General features: G+C 41.0%; 1 protein-coding gene and 1 long non-coding RNA gene across 6 annotated transcripts in view; one reads left to right on the forward strand and one right to left on the reverse strand.

Annotated features, from left to right (window-relative positions):
* FBXL20 (F-box and leucine rich repeat protein 20) overlaps nucleotides 1–27,229 on the reverse strand; it is a 64,641-nt gene that overhangs the window by 28,919 nt on the left and 8,493 nt on the right. For 3 of the 4 annotated variants that reach the window (XM_083708807.1, XM_083708808.1, XM_083708805.1), the window contains exon 2: nucleotides 9,657–9,718. In XM_083708807.1, coding sequence (XP_083564933.1) covers nucleotides 9,657–9,718 — 62 coding nt within the window. Of the gene's footprint in view, nucleotides 1–9,656; nucleotides 9,719–11,556; nucleotides 11,652–27,229 lie in introns of all 4 variants that reach the window. The other variant, XM_083708806.1, reaches the window with a different exon arrangement.
* LOC310829892 lies at nucleotides 3,792–27,124 on the forward strand. 2 transcript variants are annotated; one of them, XR_014557414.1, is made up of 3 exons: nucleotides 3,792–4,330; nucleotides 20,808–20,891; nucleotides 26,013–27,124. It is a non-coding gene; the product is annotated as an uncharacterized lncRNA (long non-coding RNA). The 2 variants fall into 2 exon arrangements; XR_014557415.1 differs by lacking the exon at nucleotides 3,792–4,330 and adding an exon at nucleotides 10,849–12,787 and having other exon boundaries at nucleotides 17,652–20,891.

Below are 27,229 nucleotides of genomic sequence, written 5' to 3' on the forward strand. Positions count from 1 at the left end.
TAGCCACTCTTAGAATTGAAAGTGGAAACTGAACCCATTTTGCACCTTTTCTGTGCTCCTGAAGAGTTATGGCACACAAACGGCCCCTCCTTTAATCTCTTAATACCCTATGCGGCATTTACGATACAGACCACAACTGCAACACGCTGGTAACACTACTTCCTTTTGAATGCATTCCTTTTTTTCTGGGATTTATATCCCCTTCTTCTCTCCCTAAATGTACCTGAATACTAGAAATCTATCCTACACCCAATCCCTCAGAAAAGCTTCAACAAGTATGAAAATTGAGAAACAACAAAGATGCTCTAGTCATTAATTTAAATGCATCCGTGTGCTCTCAGGTGGTTTATGATAGGGTTCATTTGCATTGTATCTCCAGGGATGGGCAGATCTCTTTGGGTTAAGAAACCTATGCAAACTTTCCAAGGATATTTCAAGGACTAAAAACAGCACTGAAAGCTGCCTGAAAGCTCAGTAGGAATTCTCTTTTAGCCAAGCCGGAGCAGCTTAGAGACTCTGCAGGCATTGTTTAGTTACACACCCCAGAGCTGCAATGAACTGATGATGATGCAGCTTCTTCTTGCCAACAGTGAGGTTGGAATTCCTCAGAGCGTTCCCCAGTCTGGGCTAGAACAGGATCCCACAACTCCATACTCCATGAACCTGGCAAAACCATTGTGCATTTGGATTTCACTCCCCTTCAGGAGTCTCAAAGCGGCTAACATTCTCCTTTCCCTTCCTCCCCCACAACAAACACTCTGTGAGGTGAGTGACTTCAGAGAGAGAGACTTCAGAGAAGTGTGACTGGCCCAAGGTCACCCAGCAGCTGCATGTGGAGGAGCGGAGACGCGAACCCGGTTCCCCAGATTACAAGACTACCGCTCTTAACCACTACACCACACTGGCTCTCAATTTGCATGATTCTTTTTGTGCTCTCCCTCCAAATTATTCCTGCTCACCCTTTCTGTAAAGCAGAAAACGCTTCACATCACTAGGAAGTTAGTCAAGGGGAGGGGCAGCGATAAGAATCACAAAGATACAAAAAAAGAAGATAATCATGTATTTTACTGGATCACCACCTTGATGTGAAATACATGCAAGTTTTTGATTTACACAGACTACATCAAGATGAATGAAGTGGTTAAGAAAGGGTGGGAAGCTGTTCTAGATATTGGCTTAACTCTGGGCATGAATATTATCTAGAAGAAATGAAAGATCTTTTTACTGAGGTACAGTCATGTTTGTTTGAAATATTTATACACCAAAGAACTTGGAATCTACACACTGGGGGGGGGGATGCGACATATCCACTCCTTTGTCCCATTATCATCATCTAGACTGGGAGTACTCTACTGCATATATAAACTGTGTGTTTCCAAACCAGAGCACAATAGGCAAACAGAAAGTAACTCTCAGGCCCTATCAGACAGCTTTCCCCTTTCCCAGTATGCAGAAGCCTCCCCACTGCCATATATAGCAATCTTGGAGGAGGGTTAGACTTGGCAGAATGCGTATCACGAGGTTTTAAACCTCAGCTCTCTATGAACCTTTCTTTACTTCTCACTCTTCAGAAATTTCCTCTCCATGCATTTATATGCAACTAAGCATGCAGGCATTATAACACAACATGGGAAGGTTTTAGGATTGTGAGAAAGAAAGCAAAGAAGATGCATTTTTGTACTGTGGATAAGTCCTCCACTGCAGTTTCTCAAATGTGAAAGTGCTTTACTGGGTGCCCACCAGACCTCAAGAATGAGTGCCTCTACAAATGTTGCTAGACATTTTAATGTGAGATAAACTGTGGTTGCTAGGGAGCAGATTTTTAACAGGTGGCCAGTCAATTTATTTATTTTATATTTATACCCCGCCAATTTGGCTGGGTTTCCCCAGCCACTCTGGGCGGCTTCCAACAAAATATTAAAATACAATAGTCCGTCAAACCTTAAAAGCTTCCCTAAACAGGGCTGCATTCATATGTCTTCTAAAGTCTAGTAGTTGTTTTTCTCTTTGACATCTGGTGGGAGGGCGTTCCACACGGAGGGTGCCACTACCGAGAAGGCCCTCTGCCTGGTTCCCTGTAACTTGACTTCTCGCAGCGAGGGAACCGCTAGAAGGCCCTTGGCACTGGACTTTTAACATATTATTGCAAGCAAATATTGGGCCAGAGCGCGTTGTAAAGCCCCCAAACACAATGGTATTTATTGTTTAATAAAACCTTCAGGGAGAAATTTAGTTTAAAAGTCAAATGCTAAGAATGTACCACTACCACCCCAATTACTGCCAAAAAACCCTAGATTCCCATTTGGGTTGTGGCTTCTTCTAAACCATGTTGATCTATAAAAACCACCAATGAGAGCTAATTTTGAAAGGTGCAAGCATTTAATCATACCTACATTTCACTGAGATATACAGTGGTACCTTGGTTTAAGAACAGCTTAGTTTATGAACAACTTGGATTAAGAATGCTGCAAACCGGAAGTAGGTGTTTTGGTTTGGGAACTTTGCCTTGGAAGCAGAACATGTTGAGTGTGTTCCATTTGAAAATTGAGTCCCCAGCTACTATGGGAAAGCACGCCTTGGTTTAAGAACGCTTTGGTTTAAGAATGGACTTCTGGAATGCATTAAGTTAGTAAATCAAGGTACCACTGTATAGGCAATCTGTTCTAAGAGAAAGTCCACCTCTATGTTGGCTTTGTGTGCGTGTGTGATCTCCCATCAGCAACACAAAGGCCACCTTGCCAATAGCCATTTGCTCAGCTCTGCTTTTTAAGAGTAAGACGATTTCAGTCCCTTGCATGTTTAATTAACCTCCTGACCTCTGTTGCTTAATGCCTCTACTTAAATAGCTCACTTTAGGGGAGGGTGGAATATACTACAGTAAGTAGGAGAGAGAGAGGGACTGATCAGCTCAGCTCCAAAGTGGCCCCAAGCCACAGTAGCGAGGGAGGAATTTGCTTACTGATTTATAATTTCTTTTTTATACCGCTTAATAAAAATCTCTATGCAGTTTACAAGAAAAACACATTAACACAAAAAATGCAAACATTCCTTCTATAAAATTACCCCCAAAACTTGCAAGAAAGCACTAAATGGAAAGTGCCAGCATAACATCATACTAGACATCTGACAGTTTCAAGTGGTTTTTCCATTAGTTTACACTTGGGCTTTTATTGTATTGGGTAATTGTTTTATGATAATTATATAGTATTTAAACTTTTAGCATATTATTTAGCCTTATACACTGTGTATGTATTGGAGTTTTATATTGGAGTCTTATTTCTTAAATTTTCAAGACCAACGATTAGTACAATTGTATTTGTGGTTGTTATTGATTATCTGAGGATAATTTAGTGTTGCATTTCTGGGTTTACATGCTATCCAACAACATGTCCTCACTACAATTACTTCTACAGCTACTATGGGTAACATGTATCATCCACCAGTATCATTAAGGTGAAATTATGTACTAGGCTGATTATGTTTATTCCACGAGGATACATGTCACCAGAGAGGTTTATATAGAAAATTTACATGTAGCATGAGGTAAAGGTAAAGGTAAAGAATCCCTGAACTCTTCTCCCTTCCCAGCTACTTCAGAAGCATGGCTGGTGTCATCCTAACAATTACACCCAGGTAGCATGAGGTACCTGGGTGTAATTGTTAGGATGACACCAGCCATGCTTCTGAAGTAGCTGGGAAGGGAGAAGAGTTCAGGGATTGTTATTTTTTTAAATGTTGTTATAAATTGTGTGTCTTTGTTTCTCAATTTGATCCTTTGTACGTACTGTGGTATTTTATGCACTGTGAGATGGTTATTTTTATTGATTATACTTTAGTAATTATTCAATGGAATTGCTAAGGGTGAATTTTTGTTTAATTACTATTTGCTGGTATTTTGAGAGTTAATGTTACTGTGTACTATTATATTCTAATGTATTATTGAATATTACTTTATCTGATATTTTTATTGTAAAGTCAAGTTTTTATCATGCTTTTTTTGTATTGGATCAGATTATTATAAGGTGTGTGATCTTTGCTGTATACTTGGTTGTTGCAAATCCACCTTGTGCATAGTAATATAGAAAGGTGCTCTACAAATTAAAAGTGAAATGGAACGGAATGAAATGAAATGAAGGCAATGTGGAAACCAGGCCTCACTGTTAGCTAAATACTACAGTTAAATGGGGAGGCCTTTTAAAAAAGGCTTCTGAGTCTAATGTTTGGGACACTGTAGCAGTTGTAGGAATTGTTGCTGAGCAACCAGATGTGCCTCAACCTGCTGTGTTCCAGAACACAGCTTCAAGAGACGTATATGAAGGTCAAAGTTGAGGTAAGCGCTCACACTTTCTCTCCAATGGCTCTAGATGTCAGAGTAATCTTTTTGTCCTTACCCATGGGTAGAATCCAAAGGGGGAGAAAAGCAATTGTTGAATCCCCACTATCACTGGCTGATGAAGGGACTTATTTTATTGGACAAGCATTTTCTAGTCCTAATTTTGTATATTTAAAGGATGGGAAAAATAATTTTTGGGACTGCTAGCCAAACCACAAAGAGCTGCAGAAAGATTCCATAAACCCTTGGTGTGTGCAAATACTTGCCCCTTCAAAATGAGCAATTTTACAAGCTGTCGTAACTACAGCAACCCAGTAAAGGGAAGCTACAAACCTCTCAAAAATAAAGAACATATTAACTGAAACTAACCATGGAAAAAGCAAAAACACCCTTGCCTGGAATTCAAAGAAATCAAGGGGCTTTCCCAGTTTCCTGTTCTGATTATTACACCTCCTTATATCCTGCATTGGAGACTGAATGCTCTCCAAAGTTCCTGTCAGTTTTGAAAACTGCTTCTTGGGCACTGCAGGGAGCCACAATAGGAAAACAGAGCCCAAGGGACAACTATACAGGCAGAAGCTCTTCATAGAGAGCATTGGATCATACCTTTGAAACCAAGAGCACTGAACTTTCTAGCAATGCAACATAACGTTGTAGATCTTTGTGTGAGAACGGGAATCTTGGCGGGGGGGCGGGCGGCGAATTTTGAATGCTATTCTTTTGAAACAAACAGTCTTAGTGAGTGAATGGACAGTAAAGCGATGCATGTAGGTGCAAAAAAAAAATAACCTTAATGTGACATATACAGTCATGTGGGGGGGTTGAACTGGGGGTGACTGACAAGGAACGAGACCTTGGGGTAGTAGTGGATAGCTCAATGAACATGTTGTCCCACTGTGTAGCACGTCTTAAGTATCTGCCTAGCCTTCCCTTGGACTGACCTGTTTTAATATCACTGCTATATATTCACTTTTGCTCACCACACTCACAAATGGGAATGGCTCCCTCTTCTTTCTCCAATGCAAATATAGCTTCCTAGCCATCTCCAAAAACAATCCCCCAGAGATACAATCTGGTTGAGATTAAACAACAAATACTTAAGAAACAACAGAAAAAACCAGCCTTTAAGGCCAAGGGTAAACAGACACAAAAATTTCCCTGAAAACTGGAGCAGTCACTAACCCCTCTTGTCCCATTAACTGGGAACTCCAATTCCTCTGACCATATGCAAAACAGTCAGCCAAACAATTAAACAAACACCCATAATTAAAATCTTCTGAAATGGCCATACACTAAATATGGAGATAGTCCTCCATATGAAGAAAAAAATGAATGATCTGCCCAGACAGAGAAACAATTATTTTCCAAGTGAGCAAATTATCAAACCCACCCAAGCTGTCCTGTTACTGATAGGTATGTGAAAGCAGGCAAAAATTAATTGAGGGCTAGGTTACTGCAATTTTCCACAAGGCTAGATTAAACAAAAAGCTTTCTCACAAGAATAAGTGACAAAAATCATCACTATAGAAAAGTGCTGCATGGCTTGAAGAAGTGCCATGGGTAAGGGAGCAGGAACCATCGCAACATGATCTCTTATGCAGGGATGGATGCCACTGTTCAGGCCTAAGCTCTGGCCTACATTTAATGGACTGACAACACAGTTGTCCTCTAGTTCTCAGGTGTGCTGGAAAGCAAACAGGTTCCAGATCCGTTCGAATACTAGCACCATAACTCATCAAATGTTATGATATTGTGTTTCCTTCTTTACCACTGCACATTTATGTGGCTGCTATCTGTGTTGAGTGTGTGTGTGTGTGTGTGTGTGTGTGTGCAAAAGAGTTAGAGCAAGAAAAAACAAACACTGTTGGCATGGTACTCCTGTCCCCTATTTTCCTCCCTTGTGTTGCCAGAGCATGATGAAGTGGCAGCAGAAAGGGCAAACAAACCTCCAGTGTCAGACACAATGTAGGAATCCCAGTGCAAAGTCATCATGATTAGAAGCCAACCTGTTGTCCACACTACTGCAACTCAATGGGAGAAAAATAATGCTTTTCACTCAACACCCCCGTACATGAGACGTCAGGACATTCTTTGGAATGAAGAAATGAGGGAACAAGAACTTACACAGCAGGGCTGTATGAAAACACACCAGCCTTTGTCTGACAGAAACTGATGCCCATTTATAAGCCTGTCCCCTTGATAAGACTCCCTTTCAAAGGCTGCCCTGCCAATGTGCATTAATGAATTTTCGCAGTATGCACAACAGAAAGTTTCCAGTTCTCAAAACTCTTGCTTATGGTTTAACTTTTTATAAACTCAATCCTCCTCGTTTGTTCCCAAGAGCAAAGTTTGGCAGAACCCTGAATGCAGAACTCAGCTTCTCAGGAGGAATTCCTGCTGCTAAATAAATCTGCTGCTAAATAAATAAATAAGAAGTGGCTTGCAATACCTCCAAAATTAATCATTTTATTGTGGCAAAGCTTTCGTAAGCAACAGCTTGCTTCTATACGCATTCCTTAGATGTAAAGAGGTCTCTGGGCTTATCTACATTTTGCCTTTAAGGGAAGCATCATTCCGTGGCAACTCTATGTAATCTCGAGTATGCAGCTTTCCATAGTAACTCTGCCAACTGCGTGAAGGATTTATATGAGAGCTAGACTACAGCAGAGTAGTGGACATTGATTTGGGTTCAAGTCTCTGCTCTCAGTGTATGCAGTCTCAATTGTCCCTACCTTCCCCAACTGCAAGCAAATGGCTTGCTAGTGTGAAAACTCAGGTAACTGTTGACCCTATGGCCATACCAAAGTGTTTGGTAAAACAGTGCACATCAATAACCTCATAACACAAAGCTGGGCAAGCAATATACAAATACATGAGCAAATGGGGATGTTTTCATGGGGCCTGCAAGACCAAAACCCCTACGATCAGTACGCAGATTAACAAACATCCAGCAATGGAAATATATGAAAATGCAGTTTTATTATTTATATCTGAAGAGCTTCAGGCAAGTTACAATACTTAGCAAATCCTCAAAGCAACTATGTGAAGATTCAGCTCAGAGTGTGTGATTTGCTGAAGGCTAGTCTGATATGCTTCACTGCTAAGTTGATCTTCCATATCCAAAATAAACAAACCTTCTATCCCCCTGATCCGCAATGTGGGCTAAAGTTCAAGAAACCAGAGATAACTTTAAGCACCTAAAGTTTTTGTACACTGTACTAGCAGAGATGTTGGAAAAATGTTTGAAATTCCCAAAAACCAGCTCCAAAAGTTTGGGAGACAGAATCCAATATTTAAGAACGAAATAATCAGTAAGTAAACTTTAGGTATTGACTATTCTGCTAGCTGGAGAGAAAGGCCAAGTGATGCTATCTAACTGCCAGTATATGATGTCACAACCTTTAAAACTAGCTGTAACAATGTAAAGCAGCCTATTGCTGATCTACCATGTCTGTAACCTGAGCTAACTGGATTGGCAAGTTTGTTTTACCGGTTCTTTTATCTCACGTTTAACATTAGAGTCCACCACTTTACACTTAAGCAGGTACTTGCTACTGCTCACTGGTATGCACACATACAAGCCACCTTAAAAAAAACTGCTGACATTTAGTCGGCAAAGAGGCAGGTAAAACTGGTACAATCTGCAAGCCCGATGAAAGATTAGACAGGTTGGAGTCACAAGATGGTAGGTTGAACATAGTAAGTATATAGCTGTCCCTTTACTATTTTTACACTTTCATAAGGAATATAGTATCTGTCACTGACTTGATAGAATCAAATTTTAGGCAGTAGAATAGAGCATACAATCCATAAATCAAGATTTGAGAGACAGACTCAACTCCTCCTATCAGTTCACACGTAGTTCATGATTTTTGAAAAGGAGAATTATAGGATGAGTGAATAACAGCTCTGCATCTTTATATTGGATTTCCAGTGTCAACTTTAATAGCAAATGTTTCCCATCCCTCCTCTATTTGCATTACATTTCCCATCCCTCCTCTATTTGCATTACCAAAAGCTAACAAAATATTATATACCACTAATAAACATTTTTCTTTGTTTGCTCTTTAGGCTATGTGTATTCTTAATTCCTGAGTTTATTTTTGTGACATCTTCAGGTACCTTGTATGTGCGGCAGAAGAGACACATTTAACAATAGTTCCAACTAGGGATGCTTGAGGAATGCCATATTTATGAATTCTGATATGAACTGACACCTCCCAGACTAATGTGCAGTTCAGAATTTAGTTTTAACAATTTTTACGCTCACTTTCCTAATGTTCCAATGCTGTCCTTAGCTCTAAAAATGTACCAATATTTGTTAGAATGTGCATTGTGCAAGAAAATGCATTTAGATATGAGTGTTTTGAGAGATGCAAATTTTCATGCAGATCTTTAAAAAAAATGCAAATCAACGTGGAAACTGGAGAGAAGCAACTGACAAGTGAACACATGTGAAGTGTCACAGACTGTAAACAGGTTGACTAGTCCATTTGTAGTTCCAACAGTAAACCAGTGGTCAAGTTCTAGCTTCAACACAAGTTTATTATTAACAACTGTATCTAACTGCTAGCAATCAATTCTAATAAAACTTCAGAAGATAAAGCCAGGGTGTAAATCTTTAAAATTACATTCACGTCAAACTCTCAGTCAACCAGTTATTACTGGCTACAAACCACTAAAGGATAGTCAGGAGCTTAAAAACAACAACACTGTAATATTAACCATCCTGAATGGCTGGAAAATGATCCCCCTTGCATTTGGAAGCCGATGGCAGTGGCATAAAAATCTATAAAGTTAGTTTTAATTTCCTCATTCAAAGATTTGAAAATTTTGAGCTGCGAGTTGGCTCAAACTGAAGCACCTTGACCACAGTTGCTCTCTTTGGGAATCTAAAGCAGATTAGCAGTCATGCTGCCTTTCTTTTTAGGAGTCTACTTGTTTCTAATACACTGTTGCATATTGGTAAATAGATTAATTACAAAGACCCCATAGTCTCCTGTGCTTTTTTCAGCCAAAGAAAACCAAACCACATAGTACTGTCCCTGAACTTCTCATTGCTTAAGGAAGAGGTAGTGGCAAGGCACATACCAATATACCTTATTTAGGTTCCTAATGCCTGTTGATTCTGCATGGCATAACCACACTCAGTAAAACTAGCCTGACTGACAGATTAAGAGTTTTGGGAGATGTTTGCATAATTCTGCGCCACCTTCAGAATTTGTTGAATTTACGATTTTATTGACTTACAGTCAACTATGGTCTCTGCTCACTCAGCTATTACCAAAACTCCTAGACCTGCACAAGCCAAAAGGCGACTTACCGAAGCAGCAGTTCTTTGGGAAGTTTTTTGTTGATTGCAGCCTCATCACTGTTTGAGAACATCTGCAATAGAGAAAGCAACAACATGCCTTTACCCTGTTGTGTGGATCATTATCTCTTACAAACTTGGGGGAGCATGGCAACTTCATAAGGGAAAGCTAATTTTGAGACAATCTGAAAAGGTGGCATTTGAAGAAGACATAGTGCCTTGCATGTTTATTTTAAAAGGCTGGTATTAAAATATAGTGCAACTCACACTGAACATTTGGGGTTGTGTTGAATTCTAAATGAACTAGCCTGAATAATATGGCTGTTTATTTTGGTTTCTCAGTAACAGACCATACACCATATGCCCCACCCCCCAAACCCTCAAGTGTGTCCCTTTTTCCTGCTGGATTATGTGGATGTGCAACAGCTAGATACAGACTGAAAAGAATGGATCAGAATTCCAAATACAATTTCCCTTTTATTAATTAGGTGAACAGGTTCTAGCCCCCTAAAATAATTTCCTGTTTCAGATTGAACCTTGATCCTGGGTCATATTTGCTTTCTCAAAAGTGTACATCTTGGATCACTTGCTTGAGTCGTTTCCTCTGAAAACACCTTGGTGTGCTGCTTGTTTGTTTGCCCCCTATCTATTAATGGAGCACTCTCTTGTAACAGAGCTATAACAGACCTTGAGATAGAGAGATGTACTTCTAGATAGTCATTTATCTCCAAGTCACATCACTTGCTCATCTAGCAGGTAAGGGTAACCCTAACACATCAACTGTTTATTTTTGTTATAATTTGTTTAATGTCTGTGTCACCTAACAAGTGTGACTCACAATAAAAGCAAAAACCTACAATGCCACAAATACAATTCGTTGGGGTTTGTTTTTTAAAAAAATAAAAAATACACCAACAGAATAAAGGAGACATCAACAACAAAGTACTATTTTAAACAGAAAAACCAAATAGACACAGACCCCTTAATCGGCAAATAATAACCCCAATGAACAGTAGTAATCCACCAACATTTGTCAAACTGAGCTCTTCAGGATTTCATATCATAAACCATTTCTCAGAGCATATGGTGTAGTAAATCATGCTGAAGATAAACAGGTCTGGGTTTGGTCAGTGCCTGGATGGAAAAATGTCTGGGAACCCTATGTACACTTCTTTGTATTCCAATATGGAAGAATGGTGATATATAAATAGGAATGCAGGAAATTGTGTAGTCACTATAGTGGAGGGGAGCTGGCTGATGGTAAACTCAGTAGTGTGGGCTATTTCTTTGGCATTTGGACTTTGCACTCCAAAGATGGAAAGTTGGCATAACCGGTGGAAGTTTGCTGGGCATACGTCAGCTAACAGCCATGTGTTTCTCTCAGCATCTGTATCCCCATCAGTACCAAATTCACGTACACTCTTCACTTGGAGAAGCCACAGCAGGCATACAATTCAACAGTTCAGATTTCTACACAAAGAGGAAGGAGTATGCAAACAGGGCCAAGAACTGAAGTAGTGGGCCAGCTCAGTCACAGAAATCAGGATTTTAAAAAATCCATGTGTAGTATGTATTAAGATTTCAGCTGCCATGTAAAAGACACAAGCTGGCTTGAGAGAGCAGGGGAACAAGACAATAATTATTTGCTTCGGGTTTAAAATAGCCCAGCACGCTAAGCATTTTTTATGTGTGAATATGCAGGTAATCTCTGTGCATTGTGGCTATGGCTTTGCAGAAATAGACAAATAGGGACACTGTTTCCATAGAGTTACACTGCAGGTAGGTAGCATTTGTGAAATGCTGAAAAAAAAAGTTATCAACATGTAACCACATCAGTTACCTAGAATTTTGATGCCAGTTCCTAAAAATTGCCCCACCAACCCAAGAAAATCCCAGAAAATGATTTGCTCACCTGACAGAATTGGAGGCCCAGTTCAGAAAGCACATACCATGGGCTCATTCCTGACACACGGTTCCCTCATCCACTTCCTGGTTCTTTTATATTTGCTGTTAATAGCCAAATGAGAAAACTTGGGTTAGCACCTTGCCTCCAAACCGTGATTTGAAACCACACTTTGAAAGGGCTTTGTAAATCATGGTTTGGAGTCAAGACACCAGCCACATTTTGCCAATTCAGACCTCTTGCTATCATCATCCTTGGCCATCGTTCATGTCAGCTGGGGTACATGTGCGTTGGGAGTTCAATAATAGCCAAAGTGTAACAACAGATACCCCACACCCAGTTTACTATGATGTTTGAGTACGTAAAAAGTTAAATGAAGAATTTGCTTGTGGTGTAATTAAGGACAGAGTCTTGTCCTTGGGGTGCAAGACCTGGGTTCAAATACCCACCAAATTCACTGGGTGACCTCGGGCCATTCAGTCTTTCTTATAGGAAAACTTCTTAAAAGAGGGAATCAATTACCAGAAGGAAGGAGTGCATCAGAATTCTCTCTCTTTAAAGTGCTTAAAGATCTTGCACCAACAAACCCTAGCGAATGCATCTGAGGAAAGAATACAGGTGCAATGCAGACTGCACCCCATCCAGTAAAAAAATCAGCACCCAAGTTTTGTTCTGCTCTCTTCCTCATGTTAAGAGCTCAGGTTAGGTCTTGCTGTATCTTATTTTACCCTTCATAAATCTTTGAAGCTGATCTGACTAGGAGCTGTCAGAACTGAACACTGCTTGATGCTAGGTCTGCTAGGCTCAAAGACCACTGCTCTATTTATTACCCCATTTATTACCAAGCAGCAGAACAGGTTGCTACTTTCCTCACAGAAGCTGTAATTTTTAAAAAAAAATAATCGAGAAGAATCTCTACAAGCAGAAGCCTCACCTCATACTCTGTCTTGATGCACCAGATGTAACACAGCTATATCTACTTCAGTGGCACCCAGGTAAGCAAGTTTGCTTACAGCTAATCAATCATCTTTATAAGGTATGAGCTTCCAACCATTTATTACATGTCACTTCTGCAGAAACCAGGTCATGCAATTTAGTCAAAAAGAATCCTTCTCCCTGGACTTGAGGCCAATTTGTAGGGTAAAACACATGTGCCAAAATTATGAAGAGGAAGACACCATATACAAGTGTTATATGCTAAATGCTGGAAGCTTCTAAGTGAGCGGTTCTCAACCTGAGGGTCCCCAGATGTTGTTGGACTTCAACTCCCATCATCCCTGAGCTCTGGCCTTGGTAGCTAGGGGTGATGAGAGTTGTAGTTCAACAACATCTGGGGACCCACAGGTTGAGAAAGGCTGTCTAAGTCAAGATGAGAGTGCTTGGTCTTAAGAGAAGAGCATAGCTATAGAATACATAAAGTAAAACTAGTAGAATGGAGAGAACCAGTGGGGCACAGTTATATCTGGATACAAACTACAGCAGGGGTGTGAAACTTTTTTCAGCTCAAAGGCATGTTCCTTTCTGGCAACTTTCTGAGGGCCACATGCCAGAGCTGGCTGGGGCCAGACACACACAAAAGGCAGAGAAATGAATGTATATGTTACCTTTGTACAGTCAGGTAGTTTCTACACTTAATCACACACCCATCTCTATGTTTCATCTAGGTAAGAAAGAGGCATTAACAGAGTCCAAGGGTAAACACAAACACTCAAGGGTGTGTGTGTGCGCGCGCAAGATGTGGGGAAAGTCCCAAGGGCCAACTAAAAGGGTTTGGAGGATTGCATTCAACCCTAGGACCTCAGGGAAGGGTGCACTGGAGGTGGTATCAAAGAGAACACAAGAGTTCAACCATCTAGAAGTCCCCCAAAAGGCAAACTCTTCTACAAAGATCACTGATTAATTTAGTTCAGGGGATGTATGATCACCCCTTCCCAACTAAAATGCCCAGGGTGACCTTGAGATGGAGACTGAAATAAAGGGGGCACCTAAAGGAGGAAGTGTCATAATAATAGCCAACCTCCAACTACTCTCACAGATTAGAGCATGCATACACCCAATCACAACCAAGAGGTAAAATTTCCAGATACCCTAAACGACTCTGCCTTATAACAGTTTGGGTCATGGAACTGACCAGAGAGATGGCAACTCTCAACTCAAGTGGCGCCCAAGACCCTGTGTGAGATGTAAGTGTTGCTGAACCAATTTGAAACAGTGATCACAGTGCCATGTAAGTGGACAATTGCTAAGAAAGTCCAACACGGTCACATTTGACTTCAAAAGTGGAAACTTCCCCCAAAATGAGGGGTTGCTTATAAGACAGTGGAACGGCAAAGTCAAGAGGGTCAAATCTCTCCAGAATGGTTTGGGGCTGTTTAAAACCACAATAACAGATTGGCTAGAATGTACAGTGCAGATCAGTAAAGGTACCACCATGGCAAAGAGGATGGCAGCATAGTTAATGAGCAGAGCCATGGAAGCTGTTAGAGGTAAGAGGACTTCCTTTAGGAAATGGAGTTCTGTCCAAATGAGAAGAACAAAAAGGAACATAAACTTTAGCAAAAGAATTGTGAGCAGACCACAAGGGATTTAAAAAAAAAGAATTTGATGAATACTTCATTAAAAACATAAAGAGGCCAACAAGTAAACATTTTTTAAATAAATGGCTGTTGGATAAAAAGTGAGTCAAAGGTGTGCTGAAGGAGGAAATGTAACTGCAGAGAAGCTGGATGAATTCTTTGCATCTGTCTTCACAATGGAAGATGTAGTTCTCCAGAGTTTCAGACAGGAATCTTTCCCAGTCATAACTGGAGATACCAAGGATCAAACATGGGACCTTCTGTCTGCAAACACATGCCCTGCCACCGGCTATGGTCTCTTTCTTCGCTGTGTGAAGTAGAGAAGCATGGAATATTCATTGCCTGGCTCAAGCAAGGTCAGAACAGATATTGATTTGCTGGCAAACTCAGCTGCTTCTCAGCTGAGGCAGAATCAGGACTTTATTTCCTAAAAAAAGAAAAAGAAAAAGAAAAGAAAGCTCACACAAGCCCTTATGATTAAAAGAATCAATGCCAAAATCAGCAACCAGCAGAAACTGCTAGTCTGGAAAGAAGACCTTGACATTGTAAAGGAATTATTCCAAAGGACAAGGTTGCAAAGGAGATCTGGTCTGAGAGCTTTCTGTGGGCTGGAGCTGAAAAAAAGCATTGCAGCTTTGTGCTGGCACATACAGATCTGGGGGTATTCTTCTAAGGTTTTTGTTGTTTTTAATGGGGGGCATTGTGGATGAACCGTTACAGCTTATAGCATTCTGGAAGATCTTTAAGAGCCTAGTTAAGTAATAGAAACAGAATTTAAATATAGGGCAGGATCTAGTATATCTAAAACCCTTAAATTTTGTGCAAGTCAGTGTCCAGGGAAGAAAAATGGTGAGAGTGGGCCATGAAATCAGAAGCAAAGAGGCTTCTGAGTTTTCAAAACGCATGTGGGATCATAAGAGAAATTAAAGGCATATTTTAGTACCTGTCCCAATAACCTTTCAAGTAGCCTACTACAGGTACCACAGGCAGGGAGATTTAATAGCACTCTTGGATTCAAGGAAAATATGAGAATCCACAGGCTGGCCTTGACATGGCCTGTACTACTTTTGCTTCTCTCTCATCTCATGATACTGCTTGCTTTTCAGTTCTGTGAACCAGGTGCCAAGTCACCTTTCCCAAGAGACAGACAGGGTGCAGAAACTTGTATTATAGCTGGGATTACTAATCGTTGGCCCTTCAGATGTTACTAGACTACAACTCTCAACTACTGCTTGGAGGTGCTGATGGGAGTCAAACAACATCTGGAGGGTCTAAGGTTCCCCATCCTTGCATTATAGCATTAACTAAGGTGGCCCATACAAGAAGATTAAAGCATAATAAAAATCAGAATTGAATGCTTATGTTCTTTACACTCTCTTAAACTAACTTTTATATATTTTGTTGTTTAGTCGTTTCTGACTCTTCGTGATCCCATGGACCAGAACTTTTATATATATTTCTAGTCAATTATAAGTAAATAGTTTTCCACTGTAACACTCTCTTGCTGCAAAAGTTTTCCTGAGATGCTGGGTCAAGTGCATTGCAGATGCTGAACAGCTCAAACACTTTTGTGATCCATTTTTTATTCCAGTTCCAGTACTGCATCTATATCTTTTACTTCAAAGAGAACTTCCAAACACTCCAAAATATTTATAGACTGAAAGGATACAAGTGAAATACAAGGTATCCTGGGCATATACAGAAATACATTGAGTTGAAGAGGCCTTTCACCAATAATGTGCATGGTAGACATCAGACCATAAAATAGCTTGCATATTTTTTTGCCAAACTTAAATCCTACCATGGAGTTCCAAAAGAGCAACCATGATTATTCTTGCTGCCATAAAGTCAAGCTAATGAACTCTGTCGCCTTTGAGTACAAAAAGAGACTGCCTCTTCCACCATGTACAAATCAATGAGATCAATGAAGTTATTGCTTGGTTTCCACTACTTGGTTTCCAGAAAATATAAGGAAAATCCACATGGTCTGCAAAAGAAGGGCACAGCCTTGGGGACACATGCTTCCATCTAATCAGGGTTCTCTTGCTAACTAGGATTTGAAACGAGAAGTCAAAGTAGTTTTACACATCCTAACTGCATCAGTGAGATATAAGCAACAGCTAAGACAACAAGGGAAAGGATGGAATATGCACTCCCATGGCTGGTTCCTGATTTACAAATCATGCTTTGCAGTGAACCAGTGTTGTGCCTGCATCAGAACTTAATTTGTATGTGACACTTAAATCACTAACTATAACCCATCTTGAGCCTTAGGAATTGGCTTGGACTAGAAGTCTAAAAAGAAAAATACATTTTTCCTGTTATTAGCCTCCCAACATGCACACAGGGAGTAACAAGATCCATATTTCTGTTTATGATGCTGAAATAGTTCTTCCACAAATTGTATTTAAAAAACCACCATTCCTCTGGGAGGAGCTGTATGGAGAATATTGTCCACAGCAATTTATAAATAATACAAACAGTTCAGACTGGGTGAGCTTTCTTTAGAAGCTTCCCTGCTGTCCAGGGACTTCTATTTTCTTTTCTTCACTTTCCTTTTTACAGCTCACTTTATAAACTGTGTTCTCTCTGGGAAATGTGTATCTGCAGACTGCCACAGTCACCACACTCATGAATACCATCATTAAAAGTCTGATATCTGCTCCAAGCACAGGCGTTATTAGGCCCGAGGAACAGGAACTGATGGATGGCCGATTACATATACCAAACAGTGCTTGAAACTCCCATTGTTCTGGGCACATTTTGCAATAGAGAATTTCATTAGCATGAGCAGTTTCTGAGCTCTGGACGCAGTACTGCGCCTAAGATTTCAGAGTAAAACTGCAGAGTGGAAGGAAAGCAGGACCGTTTTATGCCTCCCCACTTCCAGCTACTCTCTGAAGACTTAATATTCTTAAGAATATTAGAGGGGTGGGCAGGGGAAAGACTAGACCATCTGAAAAATGAACATAATATTTTAGCTGCAGTTCATTGGTTTTCAGCTTTGTATTCTTGTTATATAAAAAAAGCGTACCTAGGCATTCCGTTGTTGCGCCTATAACCTAGGTTTAAGGTGCCATTTAGCTCCTAGCTTTCATATCTCTGTTTCTAACACTGATACCAAACCCCTTCTCTACAACTTCCGTAGGCTTCCTGAAATTATGGTGTGTGTGTTGGGAAGCAACAACAAGAAGGTCAGAAAAAGATGAGGGAAGAATCCATGAAGCACCTTGCCTCACTCCTGAGCCATTGCCCTGCTTGTACCATGTTGTTAATTCTTTGGGAACAATAAGCAATTCAGGCCCAGTGTTGTAGAGCAGATTGAATACTGGCATTTCAATGGGGTCAACATAGGGCAAATACCCGGGAAGGAAAAAGAGGGCAAGCAAGTCAGGCAAAAACTGTGGCATTGACACCCAGGCCTAGACAGCACATAGTTAAATTATGGAACTCACTCCCATAAGAGCAAGTGGTGGACACCAACTTAAATTATTTTAAAATACCTTTTGGCAAATTTATGAAGGAGAGGGTTATTGATGGCTTTTAGCCATGATGGCAATGCTCTGCCTTCACAATTGGAGCTATGCTTCTGAATACCTGTTGCTGGAAACCACAGGAGAGGAGACTGCTATTGTGCTCAAATCCTGCTTGCTGGTTTCCCACAGGCTTTTGTTCAGACATTGTGAGAACAGGATACTGTACTAGATGGGCCATCGGCCTGATCCCTCTTTATGCTCTTATGATCCATCAGCCTGCAGTCTATGCCAAAAACTGCCAACACCAGAGGGGACAAATAAGAGTATGTCTTCTTATGTTAGTTTTGCAAAGTTTAGGCCTGGGCAATATATTGATATACCATCTAGGACCGGTGTGAGGAGCAGGCCGCGATGTCAGGTTCGCTCAGCAGTATATCGCTGGTGAAACTGCCACTGTTCCTCTGCTAGCAGCGTCTGCTGGGGGAAGTCAGGCGCTGCTAGCAGAGGGACTCAGGAGCGGCGGTGGTTCCACCAGTGATATATCACTGAGTGAAACCACCATCCCACACTGCCCTCATACAACAGAGAGGGATAAACAAGCTGTAGCAGCCAGGCACCGATACAGCTTGTTCCTCCATCTACATTTTTTAACTGCTTCAATGTAGAGCTGCCCTTGCCTCAGTAGAGCAGTTAAAGGAGCCTCCAGGCCAGCGCTGGCTCCCACAAGCTAGAAGTGGGGTGGGGGCTCCATGAAACTGCTCAGCTGAGGGGAATGTGGTGGATGCTCCCCACAGTGAGCAGTTAAAGGAGCCCCAATGCTCTGCTCGCTTGCATGTGAGCAGCAAGAGCGCCTGGGCTGTCTCAGCTGGTGGGGGGAGAACCTTCCCTCTCCCCAGCTGAGAGGCGCAAACAAGCTGCATTGTGCCAGCCTGTGAGCCTGGGTGAAACCGCCTCAGCTTTTGAGGTGAAAACTCAGGAAGTTTCACCCGGTTTCTCGAACGCAGAGGTCAATGCACCTAGTTTTTTCAACACTGCAGTATACTGTCAAACCTCAGTGTTTGGCTGACGATACACCACAATGTTGAAAAGCTGATATTGTCCAGCCCTAGACCAGTTAGACCAATATTCTGGTATTTTCATTTTGATTGCACATACTCAATTTTTCTCCACCACCCTCCGCTGCTGATACGCCTTTTGAATAAACTGCTTAACTGGATTTCTGAGCTGTGCTGGTTTGTTAGCACACTGAGAGGATGGTTGTCCCAACCACTGCTCCACTGCTGGCTGTTAAAATGCCAGGTAAAACACGAGGGAGATAGGATGAAGTTGCCAAGCAAGACACTTGGAATTCAGCTGGCTGTTCACCTGCTCCTGAGTAGACAACCACAAGACAGTGGGAATCCTGCACTTCTTGCCCTAGGTAATATATAACCATGTAGTCATAAGCAGAGAGAGAAAGCTGTTGCAATTTATCTCTTTTTAACCTGGAAGTCCTTGTGAGAAACTAACATCATCATGCAAGGTAGATCTCAGGGTCTTATGGGTGGAAATGTAATTCACAAGAATAGCAAAACAAAGGCCAATGGTTTTTGCTCACCCTAACACCCCCCCACCCAAAAGGCTGACTCAAAGGGTTGTAATCTCCCCTTCTTTGTTTCAAACCCCCCACAAAATTTGCCCAAGAGTTCTCCTTTAACATTCACCCCAGATCATAGTAAAACATTAAGGAAGAATATTTCCACTCCTGTGACAAAAAGAAAATGAGTATAGTTATTGGGGTGGTGAAAAGTATGTATCAAAATTGTGAATCATTCCTGCTTCAAGTACTTTGAGATTATCCTATTTTATCCTCACAGCCGTACTGAGAGTTAGGTCAGGCCAAGTAATAATGGCCTTGTCTAAAGCTGCTCACTAAGCCTCATGACTGCAAAGGGATGTGAACAAAGGCCCCATAGACCAAGCCCAACAGTCTATCCATTACAGCATACTGCCAATTTTTATATGGGTAACACTCATGCATTCTTTTCCCTACCCCTATTGCTATTGTGGGACTAGTCATTCTGAATGCAACAACTGTCCACACAAACACTGGCTCCTCTGGGATACCCAGAAGATCTGAAGGAGTGCTATTAACAATTCAGAATACCAGAACACCAGCACAGATATGCAAACTATATTGGTGTCAGAGCATTGCTGCTTCTAGTAGGTGTTCTAACAATGGTGTGAACTCTCCTGCTATTTAAGAACCAAGATGACTAAAAGTATTGTACTAAGCATTAAGCAATCACTGTGTATAAGGAATGCAACCTGTATTTCACAAAGACAGGAATGTTGTCCGACTGAGAGATGGGCACACGGTAGCAATTAGAAAAGGGAAAAGGTTGGGCAACAGGTCTAAGGAGTAATCTTAGTAATTTATTGATCTACTGTATGAGATTAATTAGATTTATGACTGGCTACACACGAAAATAATCTTGAAGCAATTTACAAGGGTAACATACCACATCCAATAGAAATCTATTAAAACAAAATATACTGAAAGTGTTCATCCAAATCACCCACCAGTGGGTTCTGAAACTGTTTTCTCTGCACTTTTTGGTTCCACCATTGGGGGGGAGGTGTATTCTTTTCTCTACAACTTTACATTACCCCAAAGCCCAGAATAAGAATTTGCTTGGAGACGGAAGACCGACCAAGTCCCTGCAGATAGTATTCCACAAATGCAGAGTTGGGGGCATAGAGAACACCCTCTTTACAACAATTAGAAAGGGATATATCTAATGCTAGTCAAACACAGAGTAGATCCACTGAAAATACTTGGGTCCATTAATTTCATTGGGTATACTCATAATCTAGCTGGATACAAACCAAAGCTCTTTTGCCGTTCTCCCTAAATTTGTAAGTGTGAGGAATATAAAAGGACTGAAAGTGCTGATCAGTTGACAAGCATGACCAACCAAGTGAGGTACACCTATCCTCTTTGAGAAAAAAAAACTCCAGTGCCAAAATGTTGTCAATGTTCAGTTCAAACAGTCTGATGAAATTTAGGAATTTTTTTTGCACTTGGATTCGAGAAACTGTTACCTTTATTAATACCTGAAAATGATTTATAATGAAATAAAGCAACATCAATTCTAACCCATCAAAGATATGTAACGTCACACCACAATTCCCATGATGAACTGATAATGTTTTTTCTATTGTATAGTGATCTGATCCAATGCAGCAGCATGAAAAGGGCACAAAAGGAAAGAGATCTTCACAACTGCCCTCTTCCTGGAGAACTGCCAAAGTAAGAGCTTGAACATCTTCCAGAAGCATTTTAAGACTTTCCTTTTCAGGCTGACTTTTTGCAGCTAAGGTTAAGCCGGCATGGTGAATGAGGATGTACATACTTAAATGGGGTTTTGAAATCCTGGTTCCATTGTGTGTGTATGTGTGTTTAAAAATGATAAACACACTCCACAGGTTAAAATGCTCCTTTAAAAACATAATTACTAGGGTTGTGTGCATGCCATCATTCAATGTAAGCATGGGTTTGTTAAAAGGATATGTAGTCTGCTTTTCAATTAAAAAAAAAAGAAGAGTTAATTAATACAGAACAATAAAAACAATACAAAGGATTGACCCTTAAGAGAGTGATACACAAAGGCAGAAACAACAATCCCCCAATATCACCCATCAAGGCAGGAGAAAAGGTTTAAGGAAAACCACTGCAGTGCAGTGCCCCCACTTCCAACCTCTACGTCCAGTTCAAAGGGATACAATCATCAATGGCAACAGTTCACAAACATGTTCATTGTTCACACTGGCAAATACATCTTCCAGTCAGTATCAGGGTGAGTCCCCATCCTTCTCCAAGCCTAAAGGACAGAACTCTTGCTGATGGCATGCAAAGTTTTGGAGTCCTCTGAGAAGAGCAAGGTGTCTTGCTGCTTTCTGAGCATCTCATGGAATCATTATGTTAGGGGAGGCAGAGGACAGGGTTTCACCAACTGCAGCCAGAGTGCACCTCTAGGTCCGCATGTTGCCAGTTAAGACCCCACCCACCTTAAGTGAAGACAGTTAGTGGTGAACACAAATCTTGGCTGGCTAATGAAAAGCAAAATTCATGGACTTCTGATAGATGGTACCAAAAATTGATGAAATTAAGGGAAATCAACTTATCTTTCACCCAGCAAAGATCATCAGCCACGGTAATAAAATTAGTAGGGGTCCCAAACTCCAGCAACAAAACTGACTGAAGAGGGTCATGTTAAGCAAAGTCATCTAGATGAGTCTGGAATTGCTTGGCCAGAGCCTTTTTGATTATTCTTGGTCATAAAAGCAAGCTGAACATTGGCTTCCCCAGGATCTTTATCACTAGACATGATGGATAGGAGTCAGATAGGCACGTCAAATGTACTGATCCAAAAGCCCCCTTCACATCCTTGGCTGCCAGCACTTGGAACTCCTCCAGTAAAACCTACCCAGACACCCATGTGGTTGACTCAGAAAAATAGGTGGAATCAATTTAGAATGGATGCAAATGATTTTATCCACAGAACCTGTCATAGAAGGTCATGAGTTAAGCCTTCCAGCGAAGGAGACACAGAATGGTAAACTGTACAAAACCATGCACTCAGAGGTGGTGGAATCCACATATTTCTACTCCATTGTCACTGTGAGGAAATAAATCTTTCACCGGGCTGTTTGATTGGCATTGCTACAACTTTTCATCCAAGTGAGTTCAAGTACATTCCTGCCACCTCATTATTACCAGCTTGGCCTGCTTGCCAGCTATGACCATTCCTGGACATGAATAGCGTGAGCATGGCAGTTCATGCACTGGCAACCTCAAAGATAGATTACTGAAATGCTTCTATATGAGGCTGCCCTTGGACCTGGTTCAGAAGCTCCAGCTGGTGCAAAATGTGGTGGCCAGTCAGCTGATGGAGCAAATGACCAACAATATCATTGTTGACCAACAGCATCATTGTTAAAACATCTCCCCTGGCTACCCATCTACTACTGAGCCAGGTTCAAGGTCCTTGTATTAATTTTCAAAGCCTGAACAACTTAGGTCCAGGGTACTTAGGGACTGTCTGAACCCTTAATATCCCAACTCGATTACTAAGATCATCTGCAGGAGTGTCACTGGTCATCCCCTGAGTTGGTGAGGCTCATCTGACAGTGACATGACACTGAGCCTTTAGCATCATCTTCCAAAAAGGGATTCAGCAGGTGCCTTCCACTTTAACCTTTAAGTATCTGCTGAAAACATTTCTATGACACCAATCTTATAGATACAATTAAGAAAACAGATTCCTGTAATAATTAACTGATTATTTCTGGCAATTTTTTACGCGTTTTTGCATGTGTGTGTGTGCGCATTATAAACCACTTTAGATTTTTTAAAAAATGAACAGTGGCATACAAGTATTTTTATAAATATATAACCCACCGTTTTCCATTAACCACCACAAGTTCACACTTCTAATGCCACTGAAACTGTTCAGGGATAGCACACAGCAGCTGGTCAAAGGTCAGACTGGCCTTTGTCCTATGATCAGATCCTGGACAATACTTTTTAACACAGCTTTTGAATAGCAAATCATTGCTACAATGTGGCACATAGCCAGGCACTCACGGGGCTGTAGCCAATTAAACAGATCTGCTAGTGCAAGGATTTCTGATTGTGCAACAGAACCTCCCGCAGGGTGCAGGGAGAGAAACTGGGAAGTTCATTTGTGCAAGGGCAAATCCTTGTGCTGGTGGATTTATTTAGAGTAATACAGCCCAAGATAGAGAGATCTAGGCACCAGGGCCACGGAGACCCTTGAACATAGACATGAAATTATGCACCCCTGTAATTCAAGTACTACTGGGTTTAGAAAAATGTCATGATTTAATCAACTGATGATTTGGGGTACCTTTCTAGTCAAAATAGAGATGCTCAATTAAACACTGCAATGCATGTACACAAGGGTACAGTATAATTTCATTTAATCCAATATGATTTCTTGGTATTACTCTTTGTGCTAAACTTCGTACTTATATCACAAAGTGGACAGCTGTCATTAAAGGTTGGACCACGCTACACACTAGGGAGGTGGCATCTGGAAATTAACTGGGATCAAATTGTAATATTTTATACAATGCTAGTTTCTAACTAGCTGTGAATGTGTGTAATCTGAAAGGAAGAGGACATATCAGGCAATAAGTCATGTTAAGGAGGACTCACAACATTCACATGTGACTAAAAGCCTAAATGAAAGCTAAATGCTGAAAAGCCTAAATGAAAGCTAAATGCTGAATAGGTATAATTAGAAAAAGGGCCTTAATTTACAAACTAGGGCTTTAAAGAGCCATACATTCATCTCAGAACCAAAACTTAAAGCCTGGGCAATGTTCTTAAACCAAGAATGCTGACTGTGCCACTGCTGCCAGATCACTGCCGCTTCTACTGCTGTCTCCCACCGCTGTGGTGAGGCCTTCCAGCCTGCTACTGATTTTGCTACCACCGCCAGGCCACTGCTTTAATTGCCACTGCTGCTATTGCCACTGATGCAGCAAAGTCTCACAGGCTGCTACTGCTGTTGCCTCCCACCACCATGAAAAGGCCTTGCAGGCCATCAGCACTTCTGCTACCGCTGCCATGAGGCTTCACAAACCACAGCTGCGACTGCTGCCACCAGGTCAAATATTATGAAACAGTTATCACAATGTAAACTTCAAACTGGTTTTAGACAATATATCCCTCTGTCACCCAGTCTTAGTGAGCATCAAAATCACCTGCTAAAACAGAGTCTTATTTACCGTCATTTTAGCAGGTGACACCATGCAAATTTGCATAGCACCCCCTGTAAATGGATGGAGAACCACTCCCTTTTAGCATCACTTTGCAAGGTGTTTTTAAGTCCCCTCTTCAGGACTTCAGAGTATCTTGAAAAGGTGGGTGACCCTGCACACCTATCAAATTTGGTCTGCAAAGCTGATCCTGAAAAGGATTTGGCCCATGATGCCAAGATGTTTCCCCATACCTGTTGTAGAGTCTGTGTACTCCCTGCATAGAATTACCACCACAGGTTAAAGTGGGAGTTTGCTTAATCCCCAAATATATGCTCCTGTGAGAAAGACAGTGTTTGCAGAAAAGGAGCCTTTACATATGAGTTGTGGCGAATCACTACAAAAAGGGAGTTACTGAAACAAAAGAGGTACGTGATGAGATGGGCTCCATACATACAAAATACCATGCACTTATTCTGATTAAATCGTTTTGAATAACCAGTTTTTCCAAGGAAATGGCAGTGCAGTTTAGAATCCTAGTCTACCTGTAAGTGTATGCATTGCACACTTTCATCACTGCAAGTACATGCAGCCCAAACACTGAATCATATTATCGTGTAACAAACTATTTAAAAAAGAATCAGAGATCTAGCATTCCAATTGTCTCTACAATTTGGGCTCTTTAAAGGAGGCATAAATAACTGATTAATAATAATCAATTATTATTACTCACTACCATCCAAATACCCTCCAACATTTCCTGGATAAAGTGTTTAAGTTAACAGTCAAAATCTAAATCACTTGCAATATAGCATCCTTTAGAAATTAACCAGTCTGGATTCTGAAGGGCATTTGTGACTTTTGAGTTATATCAATACAAAACTCACACACAACATTCCCAAGTACAGCAATTGTGAGGACATCTATGTTGACCAGAAACAGATTTCACATCCTGGGGGGCATACTTGTTACAACAAAGAGTACTCTGTGGTACCTTCAGGATTTAACAAATTTATTATAAATTTTGTGGACCGCAGTCCATTCATTTGATGCATGAAGTGTAATTGTGAATTGGTAAGCACTGGCAAACACATGGCTGAGGGGAGCAAAGTCAAATGGAAATGAAATTCATAATGAACAGTGCCTCAAAGCAAGATAATTGCAGTGACCAATTAACAAGGCAGTGTTGATGACAGCACCAACATCCTGGCATTGGTATCCAATTAACATATGTACTGGATTGTAATTCATCTGTTTCATGCTGGACTTTCCTTTTAGAGATCTTTGGGTTTTATATTCCTGTGTGATTTACATCTAATGCTACTTCAGCAATGTCAGACCAGCCACAGAGCATTCCTTAAGTGACCAGGGAGAGCTGCCACCCCATTGATTTTAAAGAGTGTTCATACTCCTGTTCCTATCTCACCAATTCCCCTCTCAGTTCTGATAGTATACGAGTTACAGGTGCATATGCTCAACTATATCAACATGGCTTCTTCACTACTAGAGTGGAATAGAAACGATTAAGTATTGGTTTTTCTCTTGCTGTAAACCGAGGCCATTGTCAAAAAATAAGGAGGCAGCCTACTGAGCAGTACTCTATTGTTTGCTTTGCTGCAGAGCTAAGTGATTATTTTCTCCATAGGAGCCACACCTTCAGAACAGACATTCTTAACAAATGTTCTCATTCTGGTACAGAGACCAACTAGCTTTCTTCCACAAAAGAGGGGAGGAAAGGGAGGGTTTCATTATTACTGTAATGACCTGATTGTGACAAGCAGACATGAGGAGTAGGAAAACAATGCTTAATGGACAGCCCATATGGTATCAATTCATGATGTAAAAATAGGTGATTGCCCAACAGGCTTGCAAGCATAACATTATTTTTAAAATGTCTTGAAAACCACATGCAGTTTGAAATATTTCACTTAACCTCTTAAGTGACTGGGAACATAAATTTCAGGAGAGATTTGTGTATATAATACCATAGCTCTCAAAATATATAGACAGCTTCATAAGGAACCAGGTCACAGAAATTAAGAGTTCAGAGAGTGAGAGTTTAAATGGGTGGTCTATGACTAGACAATACATCCTGCGGATCACCAGCTTGTGGAGAGTGCCTAGCCTTAAGCAGAGGCAGGGCACACATACAATCAAGAGAGTCATACCCAGCTTGAGGACTGCTTCTGCAAAGATGGTGTTCTTGGTTTGAGGAAAAACTACTTTTAGGTGAGGCAGGGAAGGAAATGGTTTAAATCTGTATGAAAGCAGGATGTTTGGCTCTGACCATTTTCTACCCCTGCAATTGCATTTCAAATGGGTGGCTTACACAATTACTACTTTCTGGAGGAAGGTTCACACAGCGGTGCAGCTAAGTACTTCTAGATCAGGAGTCAGCAACCTTTTTCAGACGTGGGCCAGTCCACCATCCCTCAGACCATGTGGTGGGCCGGACTGTATTTTGGGGAAAAAATAAAAAATGAACAAATTCCTATGCCCCACAAATAACCCAGAGATGCATTTTAAATAAAAGCACACATTCTACTCATGTAAAAACACCAGGCAGCCCCACAAATAACCCAGAGATGCATTTTAAATACAAGGACACATTCTACTCATGTAAAAACACGCTGATTCCTGGACCATCTGCGGGCCAGACTGAGAAGGCGATTGGGCCGCATCCGGCCCATGGGCCTCAGGTTGCCTACCTCTGTTCTAGACCTTGTACTAAATGGTCTTACGGGAAGTGGGGACACCTTATATGACCATGAGTGTCATCTCTCCACCTTGCGTCACTTCATTCATTGCAAGTGATTAAATATTCCAGCATTGTTAGAGCAAAAACACAAACAAAGTAGCTTG

This window comes from Podarcis gaigeae, assembly GCF_964106915.1.
Source record: "Podarcis gaigeae genome assembly, chromosome: 13".
Taxonomy (NCBI): domain Eukaryota; kingdom Metazoa; phylum Chordata; class Lepidosauria; order Squamata; family Lacertidae; genus Podarcis; species Podarcis gaigeae.